The 23,419-nt window shown below is 42.4% G+C and overlaps 1 protein-coding gene across 1 annotated transcript in view; it reads right to left on the bottom strand.

The window, feature by feature from the left end:
- Positions 1-23,419, bottom strand: part of LOC311148748 (phosphatidylinositol phosphatase PTPRQ-like) — a 118,892-nt gene that overhangs the window by 68,575 nt on the left and 26,898 nt on the right. The window contains exons 2-9 of the mRNA XM_084185717.1: positions 12,658-12,673; positions 12,243-12,449; positions 11,731-11,988; positions 9,651-9,911; positions 5,167-5,427; positions 4,677-4,937; positions 3,222-3,482; positions 69-329 (exon numbers count right to left, since the gene is read on the bottom strand). Coding sequence (XP_084041843.1) covers positions 69-329; positions 3,222-3,482; positions 4,677-4,937; positions 5,167-5,427; positions 9,651-9,911; positions 11,731-11,988; positions 12,243-12,449; positions 12,658-12,673 — 1,786 coding nt within the window. The remainder of the gene's footprint in view (positions 1-68; positions 330-3,221; positions 3,483-4,676; positions 4,938-5,166; positions 5,428-9,650; positions 9,912-11,730; positions 11,989-12,242; positions 12,450-12,657; positions 12,674-23,419) is intronic.

The raw sequence follows: 23,419 nt of genomic DNA, 5'->3' as shown, positions 1-23,419 counted from the left end.
ATTAACATAATCATTACATGGTTCCACTTCAGAGAAAACATTAACACCATTCCAATGAAAAGGCTTACTTGTAAAGAGTGCTTTCTCCGGAGCATTTCCTGTAGTTATATTATCACCAGCCACTGCAGTGACCTTGAATGTGTACTTCACTCCAGCAGTTAGCTCAGTTACATTAAAGGCTTTCTCATTGGTAGTTGTATTCATATCTCTACCGCCATTAGTCCATTCTATTCTATAGAAGGATCTGTTTCCCAACGGCTCAATCCAGCTCAGAGACACAGAGGATGTTGTGATTTCAGTGACAGTGAGGTTTCTGATGATTGCGGGCTCTGTGCGTGTAAGAAAGAGGGTTTGAGGGACAAAAGACAATAGGGTGTCTTCAAACATTAACATTGCAGGCTGACTTGTGCAATCCAGCACACATTGTAAGAGAGTATGTGTAAATCTGGACAAAACAATGGCACTAAACACTAGTCTTTGATAAAAATACCATCAAATAAACAAGAAGAACTTCTGAACAAATATATCAAATACAACATGCAGTGTTTCCCCTATATTAATTTAACAAATTGTTGCCGCCATTCCAAAGAACATAATTTGCAGTTGAATTCAGATAAACATATTTCCTAAAATATTCCGGATCAGTTGGAGTCTACACTCCCTTCTCAAGAGATAATTATGTGAACCAAAACTACAGTGACTGACGGATATACTGGTTAAAAATGATGGGTAATCCTTCAGTAGTCTTATCAGCAGCGACTGCAGTAACCATGAGTCTGTACTGCACTCCAGCAGTCAGCTCAGTTACATTAAAGGCTGTCTCATTGGTAGTTCTATTCAATTCTCTACTGCCATCGGTCCACTCTACTCTATGGAAGGAGCTGTTTCCCAATGGTTCAATCCAGTTTAGAGACACAGATGATGTTGTGATTTCAGAGACAGAGAGGTTCCTGATGACTTCAGTTTCTACATGAGCAAGAAAGGTGATTTTAGGGGATACTAGACTAGGGTTGGGCGGTATCCAGATTTTCATATCATCATAACGGCCTTCTCTCATGCCGGAATTTACGGTATTGCTGGCTTAGTACACAAGAGGGAGCAAAAAAAAAAAAGAAGCTAATTGGGAGTCTATTACCAGAATGCTAACAGAATTAGCACAAATAATAGCGAATTTACATGGAGGATGCTAGCTAAATATGTTAACGAGAACAAACACACACAAAAAAAAATATGAAAAGACAGTCCAGATCATGAAGTTATACACATATATATATATTGGTGCTACTGAAAGTAATTAATTGGTGACTTTGGACATTTACAAGTGAATTTGTACGAGAGAAATTGTGCAAATGAACAGAACTGGCTCTGGAGCAGCATGCGTACATGCTGTGTCTGTGTGCAGTCTGGAGTCGCTAGGGCAACGGAACTGCCTGATCTGCTCAAAGAAGATGGGGGAGGAGCAGACTGGCCGATGGGGGAGGAGCAGACGGGCCGAGAACGGAGAGGAGGAAAAACTCAAGGAAATCAAAAGATAGCTGTGGCAGCTGTACAGATAACTAATCCAAAGGGCTTTGACTTCTCAAACACGGCAGAAACACAACACAATATAATGCACAATCACCTTATTAAAACAGCCACTTACTTTGATAACTAGCTAATTAAACATAAGGGTCGCGTTAATGCAGAATTCTTCGTTTTTCAAGCAGGAAAAAAACATAAAACGAAAAAGAAATATCTTGCTGCGTTTTATAAACGCAGATCTAAAATGATTCTTATTGTAATTTCTGCTCGGCATCAAAAAAATATTGTGCTTCAGTTGAACAGGCATTCTATCAGCAGACAGTGTTCTGACTGATGTGCAGATACTTTTCTCCAGTACTTTTCTCGGTGTAGCCAGCCTACTTTTCTTTGGTGAAATGCAAGATTCACTTTAAGAAAAACATTAGGAAATGTAGCTGGCTACATTCTTTCTATGATAAACATTAGAAATATGATGGCCTTGCATAGTTTTTGCAAAAAAAAGACCTCCTTTTTCATTGTAAGCCCTTTTAACCTGCTTGTGTTGCTGCTAGCCAAATAGCGTTGCACTTCTGTTCTCATCTGATGGAAATGAAGCTATATTCTGCAGAATGTGTTGGACTAATGTATTTTCTGTGAAGGAAAACTATAGCTACACGTCCCTGATCACTCTGTTGAAGCAAAAAACAACTGTTGACTTTCAATATAAAACGTAACCCCTGTCAATACACAGCTGGACTCACCTGCGCCTGCTGTCTCCAGTTGTGCTATTTACAAACAAACACGTGACTGGCTCAACAGTTCTGGGGAACTACGGTAATCTTAATAATGTAACACAATGTGACAGGTGAAATTAAGAATGCAACTGCTTAATTTTCTAACACATTGCACAAGTTGACTGCAGGTATTTACTTAAAAAGTATCTACAAATATTTAAATGTATAGAAAAACTTCAAATAAATTGTTTCAACGGTATTGAAAAACCATCCCGTGGCTATTTCATAATACCCCGGTATACGGTAAATACGGTATACCGCAAAAGCCTACACTAGACAATATTATATCTTCAAAGACATCAGTATTAAAAGTCCAATGCTGCCATTTCTATCTCAATATCAAATCATTTCTGGGTAACAATTAAGTACCTTACTTTGATTGTTTTCAATTAAAATGGTCAAAAATCAATAAAAATAGCTTCTTAGCAAAGAGCAATTTCTCAAGCAAGATTTGAGCTAGGACTGTCTGGGAGAGGTCTGAATGGGGAGGGGAAAACTGAAAACTAGCTGTTATTGGCAGAGAGGGTTGGAACTCTTTCTTATTGGTCTTTTAACAAATGTACCGCCTTGTGATGTCACACGGCAGGCCAAAACTCCATCCCACCTAAACAGAAAGACATTTCAGGCGGTCTTTTCAAACAGCTCCTACACTAAAAGGGAATTATCATAATTTTCACATTTTCAGAGTATTATTCCACCCTCATAGTGTGGAAATATATACAGTATATAAAACACAGGAAAATCACATTTGTGACTACACAGGCCCTTTAAAGGCCCCAATATACAATACCCAGAGGGATGGATCAGCCTCTAGACATGAAAAATGTCCATTAATACCAAGAGTTCCGCTACTCAAGAACATCAGATACAGAATGTTGCATGAAGCAGTTAAGAAATAAAGCCCAGACAATTTAAACTTCATCTTACTTGTAAAGAGTGAAACACTGATCGTTTTGCCTTCAGTCATCTCATCTCCAGCCACTGCAGTGACCCTGAATGTGTACTTCACTCCAGCAGTCAGCTCAGTTACATTAAAGGCTGTCTCCTTGGTAGTTGTATTCATATCTCTAACGCCACCAGTCCATTCTACTCTATAGAAGGATCTGTTTCCCAATGGTTCAATCCAGCTCAGAGACACAGATGATGTTGTGATTTCAGTGACAGTGAGGTTTCTGATGATTGCGGGCTCTGTGCGTGTAAGAAAGAGGGTTTGAGGGACAAAAGACAATAGGGTGTCTTCAAACATTAACATTGCAGGCTGACTTGTGCAATCCAGCACACATTGTAAGAGAGTATGTGTAAATCTGGTATGTGTAATGTATTTTCTGTGAAGGAAAACGATAGCTACACGTCCCTGATCACTCTATTGAAGCAAAAAACAACTGTTGACTTTCAATATAAAACGCAACCCCTGTCAATACACAGATGGACTCACCTGCACCTGCTGTCTCCAGTTGTGCTATTTACAAACAAACACGTGACTGGCTCAACAGTTCTGGGGAACTACGGTAATCTTAATAATGTAACACAATGTGACAGGTGAAATTAAGAATGCAATCTGCTTAATTTTCTAACACATTGCACAAGTTGACTGCAGGTATTTACTTAAAAAGTATCTACAAATATTAAAATGTATAGAAAAACTTCAAATAAATAGTTTCAACTGTATTGAAAAACCATCCCGTGGCTATTTCATAATACCCCGGTATACGGTAAATACGGTATACAGCAAAAGCCTACACTAGACAATATTATATCTTCAAAGACATCAGTATTAAAAGTCCAGTGCTGCCATTTCTATCTCAATATCAAATCATTTCTGGGTAACAATTAAGTACCTTACTTTGATTGTTTTCAATTAAAATGGTCAAAAATGAATAAATATAGCTTCTTAGCAAAGAGCAATTTCTCAAGCAAGAATTGAGCTGTTGTCTGAATGGGGAGGGGAAAACGGAAAACTAGCTGTTATTGGCAGAGAGGGTTGGAACTCTTTCTTATTGGTCTTTTTAAAAATTTACCGCCTGGTGATGTCACACGGCAGGCCAAAACTCCATCCCACCAAAACAGAAAGACATTTCAGGCGGTCTTTTCAAACAGCTCCTACACTAAAAGGGAATTATCATAATTTTCACATTTTCAGAGTATTATTCCACCCTCATAGTGTGGAAATATATACAGTATATAAAACACAGGAAAATCACATTTGTGACTACACAAGCCCTTTAAAGGCCCCAATATACACTACCCAGAGGGATGGATCAGCCTCTAGACATGAAAAATGTCCATTAATACCAAGAGTTCCGCTACTCAAGAACATCAGATACAGAATGTTGCATGAAGCAGTTAAGAAATAAAGCCCAGACAATTTAAACTTCATCTTACTTGTAAAGAGTGAAACACTGATAGTTTTGCCTTCAGTCATCTCATCTCCAGCCACTGCAGTGACCCTGAATGTGTACTTCACTCCAGCAGTCAGCTCAGTTACGTTAAAGGCTGTCTCCTTGGTAGTTGTATTCATATCTCCAACGCCACCAGTCCATTCTATTCTAAAGAAGGATCTGTTTCCCAATGGTTCAATCCAGCTCAGAGACACAGATGATGTTGTGATTTCAGAGACAGTGAGGTTCCTGATGACTTCAGGTTCTGTGCATGCAAGAAATGTACATTTTGGGAGAAGACCATACCATTAGGTTACTTAGTACCTACCTACAGTACTCTATTACAGGATTCCATCACTTCTGGTTCCAAAAAAGAAAGAGGACTTTACCCTTCCTCTTATTGCCCTCTCATTGTTCAATACAGATATTAACATAATCATTACATGGTTCCACTTCAGAGAAAACATTAACACCATTCCAATGAAAAGGCTTACTTGTAAAGAGTGCTTTCTCCTGAGCATTTCCTGTAGTTATATTATCACCAGCCACTGCAGTGACCTTGAATGTGTACTTCACTCCAGCAGTTAGCTCAGTTACATTAAAGGCTGTCTCATTGGTAGTTGTATTCATTTCTCTACCGCCATTAGTCCATTCTATTCTATAGAAGGATCTGTTTCCCAACGGCTCAATCCAGCTCAGAGACACAGATGATGTTGTGATTTCAGAGACAGTGAGGTTTCTGATGATTGCGGGCTCTGTGCGTGTAAGAAAGAGGGTTTGAGGGACAAAAGACAATAGGGTGTCTTCAAACATTAACATTGCAGGCTGACTTGTGCAATCCAGCACACATTGTAAGAGAGTATGTGTAAATCTGGACAAAACAATGGCACTAAACACTAGTCTTTGATAAAAATACCATCAAATAAACAAGAAGAACTTCTGAACAAATATATCAAATACAACATGCAGTGTTTCCCCTATATTAATTTAACAAATTGTTGCCGCCATTCCAAAGAACATAATTTGCAGTTGAATTCAGATAAACATATTTCCTAAAATATTCCGGATCAGTTGGAGTCTACACTCCCTTCTCAAGAGATAATTATGTGAACCAAAACTACAGTGACTGACAGATATACTGGTTAAAAATGATGGGTAATCCTTCAGTAGTCTTATCAGCAGTGACTGCAGTAACCATGAGTCTGTACTGCACTCCAGCAGTCAGCTCAGTTACATTAAAGGCTGTCTCATTGGTAGTTCTATTCAATTCTCTACTGCCATCGGTCCACTCTACTCTATGGAAGGAGCTGTTTCCCAATGGTTCAATCCAGTTTAGAGACACAGATGATGTTGTGATTTCAGAGACAGAGAGGTTCCTGATGACTTCAGTTTCTACATGAGCAAGAAAGGTGATTTTAGGGGATACTAGACTAGGGTTGGGCGGTATCCAGATTTTCATATCATCATAACGGCCTTTTCTCTTGCCGGTGCTGGCGCATCCGGATCCCGCTTTACCATTCCAAGTGGAGTTGGACACGTCAGAAGCCGGGATCGGGGCCGTTCTCTCGCAACGGTCCGGCACACCACCTAAACTCCGCCCCTGTGCTTTTTACTCGAAAAAGCTCAGTCCGGCGGAGCGAAATTATGACGTAGGGGACAGGGAGCTGTTAGCCGTGGTACAGGCCCTAAAGGTGTGGAGGCATTGGCTTGAGGGGGCTCAACACCCTTTTCTCATTTTGACTGACCATCGTAACCTGGAATACATTCGGGCAGCTAGGAGACTAAATCCTCGCCAGGCTCGGTGGACTATGTTTCTAGCCCGGTTCGTGTTTAAGATCACTTACATCCCTGGGTCCCAGAACGGAAAGGCAGACGCCCTGTCTCGGCGGTATGACACAGAGGAGAGGTCCGTTGAGCCCACTCCCATACTTCCGAAGTCTTGTCTGGTGGCACCGGTGGTGTGGGAGGTCGATACGGAGATCGAGCGGGCGTTACGCACCGACCCTAGCCCTCCACAGTGTCCGGTGGGTCGGACGTACGTTCCGCTCGAGGTTCGGGATCGACTCATTTACTGGGCTCACACGTCACCCTCCTCTGGGCATCCAGGTATTGGCCGGACAGTGCACTGCCTTAGCACAAAGTACTGGTGGCCAACGTTAGCCAGGGATGTGAGGGTTTATGTCTCCTCCTGCTAGGTGTGTGCCCAGTGTAAGGCGCCCAGACACTTGCCCAGGGGTAAGTTACAACCCCTGCCCGTTCCACAACGACCCTGGTCTCACCTCTCGGTGGATTTTGTTACAGACCTTCCCCCCTCACAGGGGAATACCACCATCCTGGTCGTTGTGGATCGGTTCTCGAAGGCCTGTCGTCTCCTTCCCATGCCGGGTCTTCCTACTGCCCTACAGACCGCTGAGGCACTATTCACCCACGTCTTCCGGCATTACGGGGTACCCGAGGATATAGTGTCTGATCGAGGCCCCCAGTTTACCTCCAGAGTCTGGAGAGTGTTCATGGAGCGTTTGGGGGTTTCGGTGAGCCTTACCTCGGGTTACCACCCGGAGAGTAATGGGCAGGTCGAACGTGTAAACCAGGATGTGGGTAGGTTTCTGAGGTCGTATTGCCAGGGCCGGCCGGAGGAGTGGGCGAGGTATGTTCCCTGGGCCGAGATGGCACAGAACTCTCTCCGCCACTCCTCCACTAAACTAACTCCTTTCCAGTGTGTGTTAGGGTACCAGCCGGCTCTGGCACCTTGGCATCAGAGCCAGATCGAGGCCCCTGCGGTGGATGAGTGGGTGCGGCGCTCGGAGGAGACGTGGAACGCTGCACACGTCCATCTGCAGCGGGCCATCCGTCGACATAAGACGAGCGCCGATCTCCACCGCAGTGAGGGGCCGGTGTACACTCTCGACCAGAAACCTGCCCCTCCGCCTGCCCTGCCGGAAGCTGGGTCGGCGGTTTGTGGGGCCTTTTAAAGTCCTGAGGAGATTGAACGAGGTGTGTTACAGGTTACAACTGCCAATTGATTACAAGAATATTAAAACCTCGTTCCATGTGTCTCTCCTCAGGCCGGTGGTAGCTGGTCCACTTCAGGACTATGAGATAGAAGAGACTCCTCCGCCCCCACTGGACATCGAGGGGGCTCCGGCGTACACTGTTCGGTCCATCCTGGATTCGAGACGCCGGATGGGGGGTCTCCAATATCTCGTGGAGTGGGAGGGGTACGGCCCGGAGGAGCGGTGCTGGGTGCCGAGGAGGGACATCCTAGACCCGTCTCTTCTGACCGAGTTCCATCATGGTCATCCCACGCGCCCTGCTCCGCGTCTTCCTGGTCGTCCTCGAGGCCGGGATCGGCGCACGGCTGGAGCCGCGCGTCAAGGGGGGGGGTACTGTCACGGTTTCGGCAGAGGCTGCTCCTTCTCCTTGTTCGGGCAGGCTTCGGCGGTCGTCGTCTCCGGAGTACTAGCTGCCACCGTTCTATGTTTCGATGTTTGTTTGGTTTTGTCTGTTTTGTTTCACCTGTTCCTTGTTAGTGTTAATTATGCGTCCTATAAGTTCTCTTGGGTTTTGTCATGTGTTGTGTGTAATTGTTCGTTGTCATTTTGGGATGCTAGTTCGTTTATCTCTCTGTATTGTTTTTGAAGAGAGTTCCGCACAGTGTGTGCCTTTTGTTTGTATTATACTGGTGTGCGTAAAGTTCGCTTGCCTGCCAGGTTGTATTTAGCCGTGTTTGGCTTGTTCCTTTTGTCTTCACTAAAGACGTTAGTACGAAGCCTCTGTGTGTCCTGCGCTTTATTCCACACCACATCTACACTCAACCTTGACAGCTAGCCAAATAGCGTTGCACTTCTGTTCTCATCTGATGGAAATGAAGCTATATTCTGCCGAATGTGTTGGACTAATGTATTTTCTGTGAAGGAAAACTATAGTTACACGTCCCTGATCACTCTGTTGAAGCAAAAAACAACTGTTGACTTTCAATATAAAACGCAACCCCTGTCAATACACAGCTGGACTCACCTGCGCCTGCTGTCTCCAGTTGTGCTATTTACAAACAAACACGTGACTGGCTCAACAGTTCTGGGGAACTACGGTAATCTTAATAATGTAACACAATGTGACAGGTGAAATTAAGAATGCAATCTGCTTAATTTTCTAACACATTGCACAAGTTGACTGCAGGTATTTACTTAAAAAGTATCTACAAATATTAAAATGTATAGAAAAACTTCAAATACATAGTTTCAACGGTATTGAAAAACCATCCCGTGGCTATTTCATAATACCCCGGTATACGGTAAATACGGTATACCGCAAAAGCCTACACTAGACAATATTATATCTTCAAAGACATCAGTATTAAAAGTCCAATGCTGCCATTTCTATCTCAATATCAAATCATTTCTGGGTAACAATTAAGTACCTTACTTTGATTGTTTTCAATTAAAATGGTCAAAAATGAATAAAAATAGCTTCTTAGCAAAGAGCAATTTCTCAAGCAAGAATTGAGCTAGGACTGTCTGGGAGAGATCTGAATGGGGAGGGGAAAACTGAAAACTAGCTGTTATTGGCAGAGAGGGTTGGAACTCTTTCTTATTGGTCTTTTAACAAATGTACCGCCTGGTGATGTCACACGGCAGGCCAAAACTCCATCCCACCAAAACAGAAAGACATTTCAGGCGGTCTTTTCAAACAGCTCCTACACTAAAAGGGAATTATCATAATTTTCACATTTTCAGAGTATTATTCCACCCTCATAGTGTGGAAATATATACAGTATATAAAACACAGGAAAATCACATTTGTGACTACACAGGCCCTTTAAAGGCCCCAATATACACTGCCCAGAGGGATGGATCAGCCTCTAGACATGAAAAATGTCCATTAATACCAAGAGTTCCGCTACTCAAGAACATCAGATACAGAATGTTGCATGAAGCAGTTAAGAAATAAAGCCCAGACAATTTAAACTTCATCTTACTTGTAAAGAGTGAAACACTGATCGTTTTGCCTTCAGTCATCTCATCTCCAGCCACTGCAGTGACCCTGAATGTGTACTTCACTCCAGCAGTCAGCTCAGTTACGTTAAAGGCTGTCTCATTGGTAGTTGTATTCATATCTCTAACGCCACCAGTCCATTCTACTCTATAGAAGGATCTGTTTCCCAATGGTTCAATCCAGCTCAGAGACACAGATGATGTTGTGATTTCAGAGACAGTGAGGTTCCTGATGACTTCAGGTTCTGTGCATGCAAGAAATGTACATTTTGGGAGAAGACCATACCATTAGATTACTTAGTACCTACCTACAGTACTCTATTACAAGATTCCATCACTTCTGGCTCCAAAAAAGAAAGAGGACTTTACCCCCCCCCCCATTTTAGGGGACCAAATTCACTTATATGTGTATTAAAGTAGTAAAACGTTAAGCATTTGGACCCATGTTCATAGCAAGCAATGGCTACATCAAGCTCGTGACTTTGCAAGTTTGTTGGATGTGTTTGCTGTTTGTTTTGGTTGTGTTTCAGATTATTTTGTGCCTAATAGAAATGAATGGTAAATAATGTACTGTGTCATTTTGGAGTCACTTTTATTGTAACTAAGAATAGAATATACACTACATGACCAAAAGTATGTGGACACCTGCTTGTCAAACATCTCGTTCCAAAATCATGGGCATTAATATGGAGTTGGCCCCCTTTGCTGCTATAACAGCCTCCACTCTTCTGGGAAGGCTTTCCACTAGATGTTGGAACATTGCTGTGGGGACTTGCTTCCATTCAGCCACAAGAGCATTAGTGAGGTCGTGCACTGATGTTGGGCGATTAGGCCTGGCTCGCAGTCGGTGTTCCAATTCATCCCAAAGGTGTTCGATGGGGTTGAGGTCAGGGATCTCTGCAGGCCAGTCAAATTCTTCCACACCGATCTCGACAAACCATTTCTGTATGGACCTCGCTTTGTGCACTGGGGCATTATCATGCTGAAACAGGAAAGGGCCTTTCCCAAACTGTTGCCACAAAGTTGGAAGCACAGAATCGTCTAGAATGTCATTGTATAGTGTAGCGTTAAGATTTCTCTTCACTGGAACTAAGGGGCCTAACCCGAACCATGAAAAACAGCCCCAGACCATTATTCCTCTCCACCAAACTTTACAGTTGGCACTATGCATTCGGGCAGGTAGACTTCTCCTGGCATCCTCCAAACCCAGATTCGTCTGTCGGACTGCCAGATGCTGAAGCGTAATTCATCACTCCAGAGAACACGTATCCACTGCTCCAGAGTCCAATGGCGGCGAGCTTTACTCCACTCCAGCCGACGCTTGGCATTCATTGCGCATGGTGATCTTAGGCTTGTGTGCAGCTGCTCGGCTATGGAAACCCATTTCATGAAGCTTCTGACAAACAGTCATTGTGCTGACGTTGCTTCCATAGGCAGTTTGGAACTCTGTAGTGAGTGTTGCAACCGAGGACAGATGATTTTTACGCGCTACGTGCTTCAGCACTTGGCGGTCCCGTTCTGTGAGCTTGTGTAGCCTACCACTTTGCGGCTGAGCCGTTGTTGCTCTTAGACGTTTCCACTTTACAATAACAGCACTTACAGTTGACCGGGGCAGCTCTAGCAGGGCAGAAATTTGACTAACTGACTTGTTGGAAAGGTGGCATCCTATGACGGTGCCACGTTGAAAGTCAGTGGGCTCTTCAGTAAGGCCTTTCTACTGCCAATGTTTGTCTATGGGGTATGATATTTTGTGCGTGTAACTGTCTCATAATTATTCACGATTCATTCAGGACTATCTGTAATCATGGTAGCATGCACTTTAATGTAGATGTGTTTAGAAACATTCTATTCTTATTTACAATAAAAGTGACTCCAAAATGACACAATACATTATTTACCATTCATTTCTATTGGGCAAAAATAATCTGAAATGTCTTATTGCAGACAGACATGGCAACTTTCAAATCATCACGTTCTTGGATGCAAACAAATAACGTATAAATGAATACGAATAGTATCTGTGGCATTGAAACAATCTGACATTAAAGTAGCTGAGTTACTTACCTGTATACTTAGAAACTGTCTCGCTCTGTCCTTCAATTGTGTTATCTCCAGCCACTGCAATGACTGTGAAGTGGTACTGCACTCCAGCAGTGAGAGCAGTAACATTAACAGAAGTTCCTGTGATATTCTGACTGTCACTGATATTGCAATCAGTCCATTCTACTCTATAGAAGGAACTGTTTCCCAATGGTTGAGTCCAGTTCAGATACACAGATGATGTTGTGATTGCAGAGGCCGTAAGGTTCATGATGACAGGCTCTGTGCGTGCAAGAGAGGTGGGTGGGGGAGAGAGAATAAATATGTCTGGAATTACTACAGAAGTAGGTGTTTTGAGTAAGACCCATGAACATACACCATAGGGTAGGAAGGCATTGAGGAGGTTCCGTAGAGATTTAGTAGAGAGAAGACTACAGTTTAAAAAGCTACAGTCGTTTAAGGAGAGCTTGTCAGGATCAACATTGAAAGTTATTTTGAGTCCAGGACAAGGCTTAATCATGGTCAAAAATACTCACTTGTTGTGGAGCAGCAGTTGAATTTTAGGCCATCTTTACACAGGACAATCACTCTGTATGTGGACCCAGGACACAGTCTAGGCAGGGTGGCTGTAGTTGAGTTGGAGTAAACTGAGGTATTGCCAGTGCTCACGCTGCAGTTGGCAACTACCTGAACAGTAATCTCTGTGGATGTTACAACGCCTTTGAAACTCATACAGGAAGTGCCTAAAATGGTAGGAGAGTTCAGAGTTGAGGGAAACAAAATCAGGACTTTTTTGAAGATTATATAGTGTTTGAATAACAACATGTGCCTTGGTTATGTTTCTGGAACTTTAAAATGAAGTGTCCTTTAAATTATTAATCATCTATCTAAATAATATATTTACTTCAGATTCATCTTTCATAAATTCTCCAAGGGGAAAAGACTACTTACATTGAGCTTGTGATCCCTGTAAGGAAGAAAAAGAGGACAGTTAGCAGTCATACCAGTAGAGGTCAGAATTGTCTCAGAACAGCAAGCATTGTCAGAACACAAGTTGTCTCGACAAGGCTTGACCTATACCAGTGATCTTATCATCGAGGGCCACTTAATATCTGCCTACTTACATTTCAGCTTTTCAATCATAATTAGACAAAATATGCATCCTCATTTGAGTATGTTTAGTAGGTTTGAGAGAACACACATATAGAAGCACCCTTTGTCAGGAATCCAAAATCAGATAAAACATCAACAGCCATCTTCATAACTTGTTTATTTCATAACATAGCAGTATAGCTACCGGTTCTCTACGGCTATGGGTGGGAAACACCTGCAGGGACCTGTGGCTCAACATCTCTGGCTCCTATATATTCCACAACCTGAATAAACTCTTTCTATGTCCCCTTGGGACAGACAGGTCATGACACACACTATTGAGGGGTTCTTTATCAGGGGTGAGGGTGATATGTGTAAAAAAAATGTTTTTGCATATCAAGAAGGGTTATTTACTGCTGTTATGGTTGTGAAAAAACATCCTGTTCTTTCCCTCTCCACCATGTTTTCCTTTATGCCATGAAATGCTACACTGTTAAAAAGTTCCTGTAATTTTACGGTACACTACAGGCTACTGGTTGCAGTGAAAGTACGGTAAACAACAAGTTACTGAATCTTGTGTATTTGTGCCAACCTTCAGTGGAAATGTTGTACCAGTTTAAAAGGATTCTCGGGGAACTGTTGTATACTTTTTAGCCAGAACTTCTGAAAGTAACGTCCACGAGCCAAAAGTGGTCCCCGAAAATTGCGTACTACATCACATATGTGCAGACATGTACAACAAGTAAATTCTCCATCTATCTCACTCTGCTGTTTGTGATTTTTTTTAACTGTCACTCAAATGGCGAGGGTCTGAATCTCATTGGCTGGAACTCGAATTGCTAGGGGGCTGGCCCACATGGGGGGAAATGTAGGGAAAATTGCGCAGCACAGCTTCCTGAAAACAGTCACTTTCAAACTAGGGATTTTGTGGCTAATTGACTTAAGACAGTAATTCTCTCATAGATTATGCATGTATGAACTGCACATTAACAAATTCAGCCAAAAGCGGGGGGTTTAAAAAATACTAACTAGTCACCAATGTAACGGAGCATGTCTTTAAGTGGTTGATAGTTATGTTGTCAAAGGTTGAGCACCTCTTTTAACACTGTCAGTTCTGCCATCTTTGCAAAGCATGTGACAATACAGACCTGCACTGTTAAGGGGTTACTGTACATTTCACAGTACCTTAATGGCAGTTAATTGAACGTCACTGAGCTCTTAAGTAAGGACATTCTACTGCCAATGTTTGTCTATGGAGATTGCATGGCTGTGTGCTCGATTTTATACACCTGTCAGCAACGGGTGTGGCTGAAATAGCCAAATCCACTAATTGTAAGGGGTGTCCACATACTTTTGTATATATATAATGTAGCTTAAAGGTCCAATGCAGCCATTTTTATCTCAATATCAAATAATTTCTGGGTAAAAATTAAGTACCTTACTGTGATTGTTTTTAATTAAAATCTCTTAACAAAGAGCAATTTCTCAAGCAAGAATTTAGCTAGGACCAGTGGTGGAAAAAGTACCCAATTGTCATACTTGAGTAAAAGTAAAGGTACCTTAATAGAAAATGACTCAAGTAAAAGTGAAAGTCACCCAGTAAAATACTTCTTGAGTAAAAGTCTAAAAGTATTTGGTTTTAAATATACTTAAGTAAGTATCAAAAGTAAATGTAATTGCTAAAAATAAGTATAAATAATTTAAAATTCCTTATATTAAGCAAACCAGATGACACAATGTTCTTGTTTTTTTAATTTACGGATAGCCAGGGGCACACTCCAACACTCAGACATCATTTACAAATGATAAGCAAATAAGAAAATGCTCATCCAGAAGCGGCGCTCCTAGTGGTCAGGGACTTTAATGCAAGCATACTTAAATCCGTTTTACCTCATTTCTATCAGCATTTAACATGTGCAACCAGTGGACAAAAACCTATAGACCATCTTTACTCCACACACAGAGACACATACAAAGCGCTCCCTCGCCCTCCATTTTGCAAATCTGACCATAATTCTATCCTCCTGATTCCTGCTTACAAGCAAAAACTAATGCAGGAAGTACCAGTGACTCGCTCAATACGGAAGTGGTCAGATGACGCAGATGCTACGCTATAGGACTGTTTTGCTAGCACAGATTGGAATATGTTCTGGGATTCATCCAATGGCATTGAGGAGTATACCACCTCAGTCACTGGCTTCATCAGTAAGTGCATCTACGACGTCGTCCCCACAGTGACCGTACGTACATATCCCAACCAGAAGCCATGGATTACAGGCAACATCCGCACCGAGCTAAAGGCTAGAGCTGCGGCTTTCAAGGAGCGGGACACTAATCCGGAAGCTTATAAGAAATCCCGCTATGCCCTCAGATGAACCATCAAACAGGCAAAGCGTCAATACAGGACTAAGATTAAATCCTACTACACCGGCTCTGACGCTCGTCGGATGTGGCAGGGCTTGAAAACTATTACGGACTACAAAGGGAAACCCAGCCGCGAGCTGCCCAGTGACGCGAGCCTACCAGATGAGCTAAACGCCTTTTATGCTCACTTCGAGGCAAGCAACACTGAAGCATGCGTGAGAGCACCAGCTGTTCCGGACAACTGTGTGATCACGCTCTCCATAGCCAATGTGAGCAAGACCTTTAAACAGGTCAACATTCACAAAGCTGCAGTGCCAGACGGATTACCAGTACGTGTACTCAAAGCATGCATTGACCAACTGGCAAGTGTCTTCACTGACATTTCAACCTCTCCCTGACTGAGTCTATAATACCTACATGTTTCAAACAGACCACCATAGTCCCTGTGCCCAAGAAAGCGAAGGTAACCTGCCTAACTGATTACCGAACCGTAGCACTCACGTCGGTAGCCATGAAGTGCTTTGAAAGGCTGGTCATGGCTCACATCAACACCATCATGCCGGAAACCCTAGACCCACTCCAATTCGCATACCGCCCCAACAGATGACGCAATCTCAATCGCTCTCCACACTGCCCTTTCCCACCTGGACAAAAGGAACACCTATGTGAGAATGCTGTCAATTGACTACAGTTCAGCGTTCAACACCATAGTGCCCACAAAGCTCATCACTAATCTAAGGACCCTGGGACTAAACACCTCCCTCTGCAACTGGATCCGGAACTTCCTGACGGGCCGCCCCCAGGTGGTAAGGGTAGGCAACAACACATCTGCCACGCTGATCCTCAACACTGGGGCCCCTTTAGGGGTGCGTGCTTAGTCCCCTCCTGTACTCCCTGTTCACCCACGACTGTGTGGCCAAGCACGACTCCAACACCATCAATACGTTTGCTGACGACACAACAGTGTTAGGCCTGATCACCGACAACGATGAGACAGCCTATAGGGAGGAGGTCAGAGACCTGGCAGTGTGGTGCCAGGACAACAACCTCTCCCTCAATGTGAGCAAGACAAAGGAGCTGATCGTGGACTATAGTAAAAGGAGGGCTGAACAGGCCCCCCTTAACAAAGTTCTACAGCTGCACCATCGAGAGCATCCTGACCGGTTGCATCACCGCCTGGTATGGCAACTGCTCGGCATCTGATTTTAAGGCGCTACAGAGGGTAGTGCATACGGCCCAGTACATCACTGGGGCCAAGCTTCCTGACATCCAGGACCTATATACTAGGCAGTGTCAGAGGAAGGCAAAAAAAAATGTCAAAGACTCCAGTCACCCAAGTCATAAACTGTTCTTTCTGCCACCGCACAGCAAGCGGTACAGGTGTGCCAAGTCTAGGACCAAAAGGCTCCTTAACAGCTTCTACCCCCAACCCATAAGACTGCTGAACAATTAATCAAATGGCCAACCGGACTATTTACATTGACACCCCCCCCCCCTTTATTTTTACACTGCTGCTACTCGCTGTTTATTATCTATGCATAGTCACTTTACAAATTACCCCCGCAGATTGACTCAGTACAGGTACCCCCTGTATATAGCCTCGTTATTGTTATGTAATTTTCTTGTGTTACTTTTTGATTTTATTTTTTTACTTTAGTTTATTTAGTAAATATTTTCTTAACTCTATTTCTTGAACTGCATTGTTGGTTAAGGGCTTGTAAGTAATCATTTCACAGTAAGGTCTACACCTGTTGTATTCGGCGCATGTGACAAATAACATTTGATTTGATTTGAGTACTTTTGGGTGTCAGGGAAATGTATGGAGTAAAAAGTTATTTTCTTTAGGAATGTAGTGTCGTAAAATAAAAAAATGTTAAAAATATAAATAGTAAAGTACTGATGCCCAAAAAATTATACTTAAGTAGTACTTTAAAGTATTTTTATTTTAGTACATTTCACCACCAGCTAGGACTGTCTGGAAGTGGGGACGGGAAAACTAGCTGTTATTGGCTGAGAGGTTTGGAACTCTTTCTTATTAGTCTATACCGAACAAAAATATAAATGCAACATGTAAAGTGTTGGTCCCATGTTTCATGAGCTGAAATAAAAAGCACAAAAAGCTTATTTCTCTCCAATTTTGTGCACAAATTTGTTTCCATCACTGTTAATGACATTTCTCATTTGCCAAGATAATCCATCCACCTGACAGGTGTGGCATATCAAGAAGCTGATTAAACAGCATGATCATTACACAGGTGCACCTTGTGCTGGGGACAATAATAATAATAATATAATAATAATAATAATAATAATAATATAATAATAATATGCCATTTAGCAGACGCTTTTATCCAAAGCGACTTACAGTCATGCGTGCATACATTTTTGTGTATGGGTGGTCCCGGGGATCGAACCCACTACCTTGGCGTTACAAGCGCCGTGCTCTACCAGCTGAGCTACAGAGGACCATAAAAAGCCACTCTAAAATGTGGCCACTCTAAAATGTGGCACCGCCCAGGACCTCCACATCTGGCTTTTTTCACTTGCGGGATTGTCTGAGGCGGGGGAGGAGCGGTGCTGAGGAGTATTTCTGTCTGAAAATAAAGCCATTTTGTGGGAAAAAAACGTATTCTGATTGGCTGGGCCTGGCTCCCCAGTGGGTGGACCTGGCTCCCAAGTGGGTGGGCTATGGCCATGGCTGAGCCCCTGCCCAGTCATGTGAAATCCATAGATTAGGGCCTAATTTATTTATTTAAATTGACTAATTTTCTTCTATGAACTGTAACTCAGTAAAATCTTTGAAATTGTTGCATGTTGCATTTATATTTTTGCTCATTATAATTTACAGCCTGGCGGTGTCACCAGGCAGGCCAAAACTCCATCCCACCAAAACAGGCTGCAATTTCAGGTAGTCTTTTCAAACATCTCTTACACAAGAAGGGCATTACCATAATCTTCACAATTTCACAGTATTATTCCAACCTCAAAGTGTGGAAATACACTATATATAACACACAGGACAGTCATTACATTAGTTGACAACTACTAAGCATTCTTTGTGGTGAGCACACTTGGGACTCAGCCTCTTGGTTGACATCCAACTGACCTTCCTGTCTCACCATCCACTAGTAAGCTTGACATAGAACAATAACTACTCGCAGCAAGCTGACGGTAAATTATTGAAACATTAAATTACCAGAAAATGCACAGTAATCTCTTAACAGTACAGCTCCTGATTATGACAAATTAGGTGCTCAACCTTCATCAACATAATGACAAAACCACTTAAACGGGTACAACACTTCCACTAATGGTTGGCACAAATACAACATATTTCAAACCATGCCCCCAAATATGCTAATGTGCCCCCCGCCAGCACATTGCCCACACTACACAAAGTACAGTAATGATTGTACCTTATATTGAATACATTGGTAGAAAAATTTACCATTATACTAGATTTTGTGCACATGTACCCTTAAAAGGTACCGACCAGAACCATGGTGGTACCTAACAGTGTGTGCCATAAGCACATCTGAAGTATCCCGTAGATCATTATCAATAAAATGTCACAATAAGATGAAGAGCGTTGGATTTGCCTGCTGGGGGGGAAAGGATACCCCCAGCTCCACTCAAACTATTGACAACCGTGTGCCGTTTTCAAGAGATTGTTAAGTAAATGTTAACTACTTGGTTGTAATATCATCACCTCTTGAAGAGCAATAGTCAGAATTGTGCACATTTAGCTCTATCATCAGGGTTATACAGCAAGTAACTGCATGCTTTTCATGATCAGTAAACATCAATTGATCATGTAGTTTCAGATGCGTGACGGTAGCCTCACGATATCTCTCAATATTGCGCACCATTAATTGGATAAATAAAACTGAACTATACCTGACAAGTATGACTGGTTTAGGTTCATTTCCCATCCTTTGTGGACTCTGCCTGTCAAGCAGCAGAAGGGTGCATTTGCCGTCCGATGTACTGTTAGCTGATAATGTTTACTCTGCAAGCTACCGGTAGAAACTTTGTACAGTTGGCTAAACATAGCAGTAAGTAGACCTAATGTACTCTGTTCTCCAACCAAGTTGGCAAAAAGTATCCCCTTTTCAACATAGTTTTGAAGTGTTTAACCTAGCTAGCTAATAACAGACCATGTCAATATTGCTAGTCAACAAGCTAACTTTCAGGGGATAAACTAGATGGCTATATCGAAATATTGTTTGATTTGCTTGCCATCTATGGTGGTGATGACAGTAGTCCGAATGACAACTTTACCAGGATGAGGACTTGCCGATGCCAAGCTTTTTCCAAAAGGCTAATGATGAAGCAAGCTAAATGACACGTTGTTTGCTTAGCTAGCTAGCTACATGCGAAATGGATAAGCTACCCTCACGTATCTCAAAATACATGATCAATTGATGTTTACTGATCTTGAAAAGCATGCAGTTACCTGCTGTATTACTCTGATGACAGAATTAAAATGTGTAATAATCGGAAAAGTGTAGTTCTGACTATGCTCTTCAAGAGACGATGATATTAAAACCAAATAATTATAGCTAACATTAATTTAACAATCCCTTGAAAATGGCACGTAGTTGTCAATGATTTTAGCGGAGCTGGGGATCTCCTTGCCCCCAGCAGCCAAATCAAACGCTCTGCACCGTATTGTGATGCTTTATTGAAAATGACCTATAAGTATAACTCTTGAACCCGTCATTTGTTCTACCTGGGGACAGAGGGTTCTTCATGAGAGGGTTCTAAATGGAACTCAAAATGGTTCCTCTACAGGGACAAATCAAAGGGTTGTACGTGGCATCTAAAAGGGTTCCCCCATAGGGACAGATGACAGAATCCTTCATGAGAGGGTTCTACGTATAACCCAATTGGGTTCCAAAACAGCAGGGTTCCCCAACTGGCAGCCCGTGGGCTGAATTTGGCAAGCGGGTGATTTTATTTGTCCCCAAAGTTTTCTGAGCCAATTTCTTTATCTATCTTTACAGACTGTCAAAACACCACCAAATCAGTTCCAACTTATTTTAATTTTGGAAATCTGTTCCAAAGTATTCCCACACATAATATAGATATATATGTGATTGTATGCAAATGTAAGCAAGGTTTGAAATGATTATGTTTTAGTCAAATATTATATCTGTTTGGGCTTCTTGCGGTCAATTTGCAGTCTACATATTATTTGTAATTATGTTCCGGCCTTCTGACCATCCGCTCAAGAAAAAAATGGCCCACGGCTGAATATAGTTGATGAGCCCTGCCCTACATTGACAAAACAAAAACAAACCCAGGGTTCCTTGTGAGATGGTCCTAAAAGACCTAATGCTTCTACGTGGCACCCAAAAGCGTTCCCCCATAGGGACAACTGACAGAATATTTATTGATGCTAATCTTTTAACAATCTCAATCTCTACCCAGAGACCCAGTGGCATAGCAGGAAAGTCAGATCGCTGGCAACCAAGATATTTTGAGATCAAATCCTAAATTAGGTTAACTCCCAAGTAATCAGAATACAGCAGCATACTGTCCCTTACAGCAATAATACATTAACTTAATGAAGAGCCCTCTGGTTTGGGTAACCATACAAAAGGTTATTCAAAGAACATATAAAAAGGTTCTCCACAGCAGCCCAAACAATTGACAGTGAAGAACCCTTTTTTGATACCAACTAGAACCTTCTTTTGGAGAGTGTAGGTCATCTGAAGTCTCCAAGCCTGATACCACATTACCCACCCGTGGAACACCTTCCTAATATTGAGAGCAGGTGTTCTTAATGTTTGGTATACTCAGTGTATAAGACAGTCTAGTGACATAGTAACTTTTCCAGTTACATTTTGGTATTTTCTTGGGAAATAGGTAATGTAAATGGTTGCTCTCTGGCTTAAAGGCCCATTATGAGCTACAGTGCATTCTAAAATTCCACATTTTGTTACGTTACAGCCTTATACTGAAATTGATTAAATAGCTATTTTTTCGTCATCAATCTACACATAAAAACCCATAATGACAAAGCAACAACAATAGGTTTTTATAAATTGTAGCAAATTTTTTTTTAGAAAATAACATATTTACATAAGTATTCAGACGCTTTACTCAGTACTTTGTTAAAGCACCTTTGGCAGCGATTATAGCCTTGAGTCTTCTTGGGTATGACGCTAAAAGCTTGGCACACCTGTATTTGGGGAGTTTCTCCCATTCTTCTCTGCAGATCCTCTCAAGCTCTGTCAGGTTGGATGGGGAATGTCGCTGCACAGCTATTTTCAGGTCTCTCCAGAGATGTTCGATCAGGTTCAAGTCCAGGCTCTGGCTGGGCCACTCAAGGACATTCAGAGACTTGTCCCGAAGCCACTCCTGAGTTGTCTTGGCTGTGTCCTTTGGTCGTTGTCCTGTTGGAAGGTGAACCTTCGCCCCAGTCTGAGGTCCAGACGGCTCTGGAGCAGGTTTTCATCAAGGATCTCTCTGTACTTTGCTCTGTTCATCTTTCCCTCGATCCTGACTAGTCTCCCAGTCCCTGTCGCTGAAAAACATCCCCACAGCATGATGCTGCCACCACCATGCTTCACCGTAGGGATGGTGCCAGGTTTCCTCCAGACGTGACACTTGGCATTCAGGCCAAATAGTTAAATCTTGGTTTCATCGGACCAGAGAATCTTGTTCCTCATGGTCTGAGAGTCTTTAGGTGCCTTTTGGCAAACTCCAAGCGGGATGTAATGTGCCTTTTACTGAGGAATGGCTTCCGTCTGGCCACTCTACCATAAAGGCTTGATTGGTGAAGCGCTGCAGAGATGGTTGTCCTTCTGGAAGGTTCTCCGATCTCCACAGAGGAACTCTGGAGCTCTGTCAGAGTGACCATCAAGTTCTTGGTCACCTCCCTGACCAAGGCCCTTCTCCCCCGAATGCTCAGTTTGGCTGGGCTGCCAGCTCTAGGAAGAGTCTTGGTAGTTCCAAACTTCTTCCATTTAAGAATGATGGAGGCCACTGTGTTCTTGGGGACCTTCAATGCTGCAGACATTTTTTGGTACCCTTGTCCAGATCTGTGCCTCGACACAATCCAGACTCGGACCTCTACGGACAATTCCTTCAACCTCATGGCTTCATTTTTGCTCTGACATGCACTGTCAACTGTTGGACCTTATATAGAAAGGTGTGTGCGTTTCCAAATCATGTCCAATCAATTGAATTTACCACAGGCGGACTCCAATCAAGTTGTAGAAACATCTCAAGGATGATCAATGGAAACAGGATGCACCTGAGCTCAATTTCGAGTCTCATAGCAAAGGGTCTGAACACTTATGTAAATAAGGTATTTCAGTTTTTTTTTAAATATAAATGTGCAAATATTTCAAAAAATCTGTTTTCACTGTCATTATGGGGTATTGTGTGTAGATTGATGAGGAAACACATTTATTTAATCAATTTTAGAATAAATCAAATCACATTTTATTTGCCACATGCGCCGAATACAACAGGTGTAGACATTACCGTGAAATGCTTACTTACAGCCCTTAACCAACAATGCATTTATTTCTTAATAAAAATGTAAAATAAAACAACAACAAAAACGTATTGAGAAAAAAAGAGCAGAAGTAAAATAAAAGAACAGTAGGGAGGCTCTATACAGGGGGGTACCGGTGCAGAGTCAATGTGCGGGGGCACCGGCTAGTTGAGGTACAGTGGGGAAAAAAAGTATTTAGTCAGCCAACAATTGTGCAAGTTCTCCCACTTAAAAAGATGAGAGGCGCCTGTAATTTTCATCATAGGTACACGTCAACTATGACAGACAAATTGAGGAAAAAATATCCAGAAAATCACATTGTAGGATTTTTTATGAATTTATTTGCAAATTATGGTGGAAAATAAGTATTTGGTCACCTACAAACAAGCAAGATTTCTGGCTCTCAAAGACCTGTAACTTCTTCTTTAAGAGGCTCCTCTGTCCTCCACTCGTTACCTGTATTAATGGCACCTGTTTGAACTTGTTATCAGTATAAAAGACACCTGTCCACAACCTCAAACAGTCACACTCCAAACTCCACTATGGCCAAGACCAAAGAGCTGTCAAAGGACACCAGAAACAAAATTGTAGACCTGCACCAGGCTGGGAAGACTGAATCTGTAATAGGTAAGCAGCTTGGTTTGAAGAAATCAACTGTGGGAGCAATTATTAGGAAATGGAAGACATACAAGACCACTGACAATCTCCCTCGATCTGGGGCTCCACGCAAGATCTCACCCCGTGGGG

This window comes from Coregonus lavaretus, assembly GCF_964263955.1.
Source record: "Coregonus lavaretus genome assembly, chromosome: 21".
In the NCBI taxonomy this organism is placed as follows: Eukaryota; Metazoa; Chordata; class Actinopteri; order Salmoniformes; family Salmonidae; genus Coregonus; species Coregonus lavaretus.
This window is presented reverse-complemented; position numbering and strand designations above follow the sequence as displayed.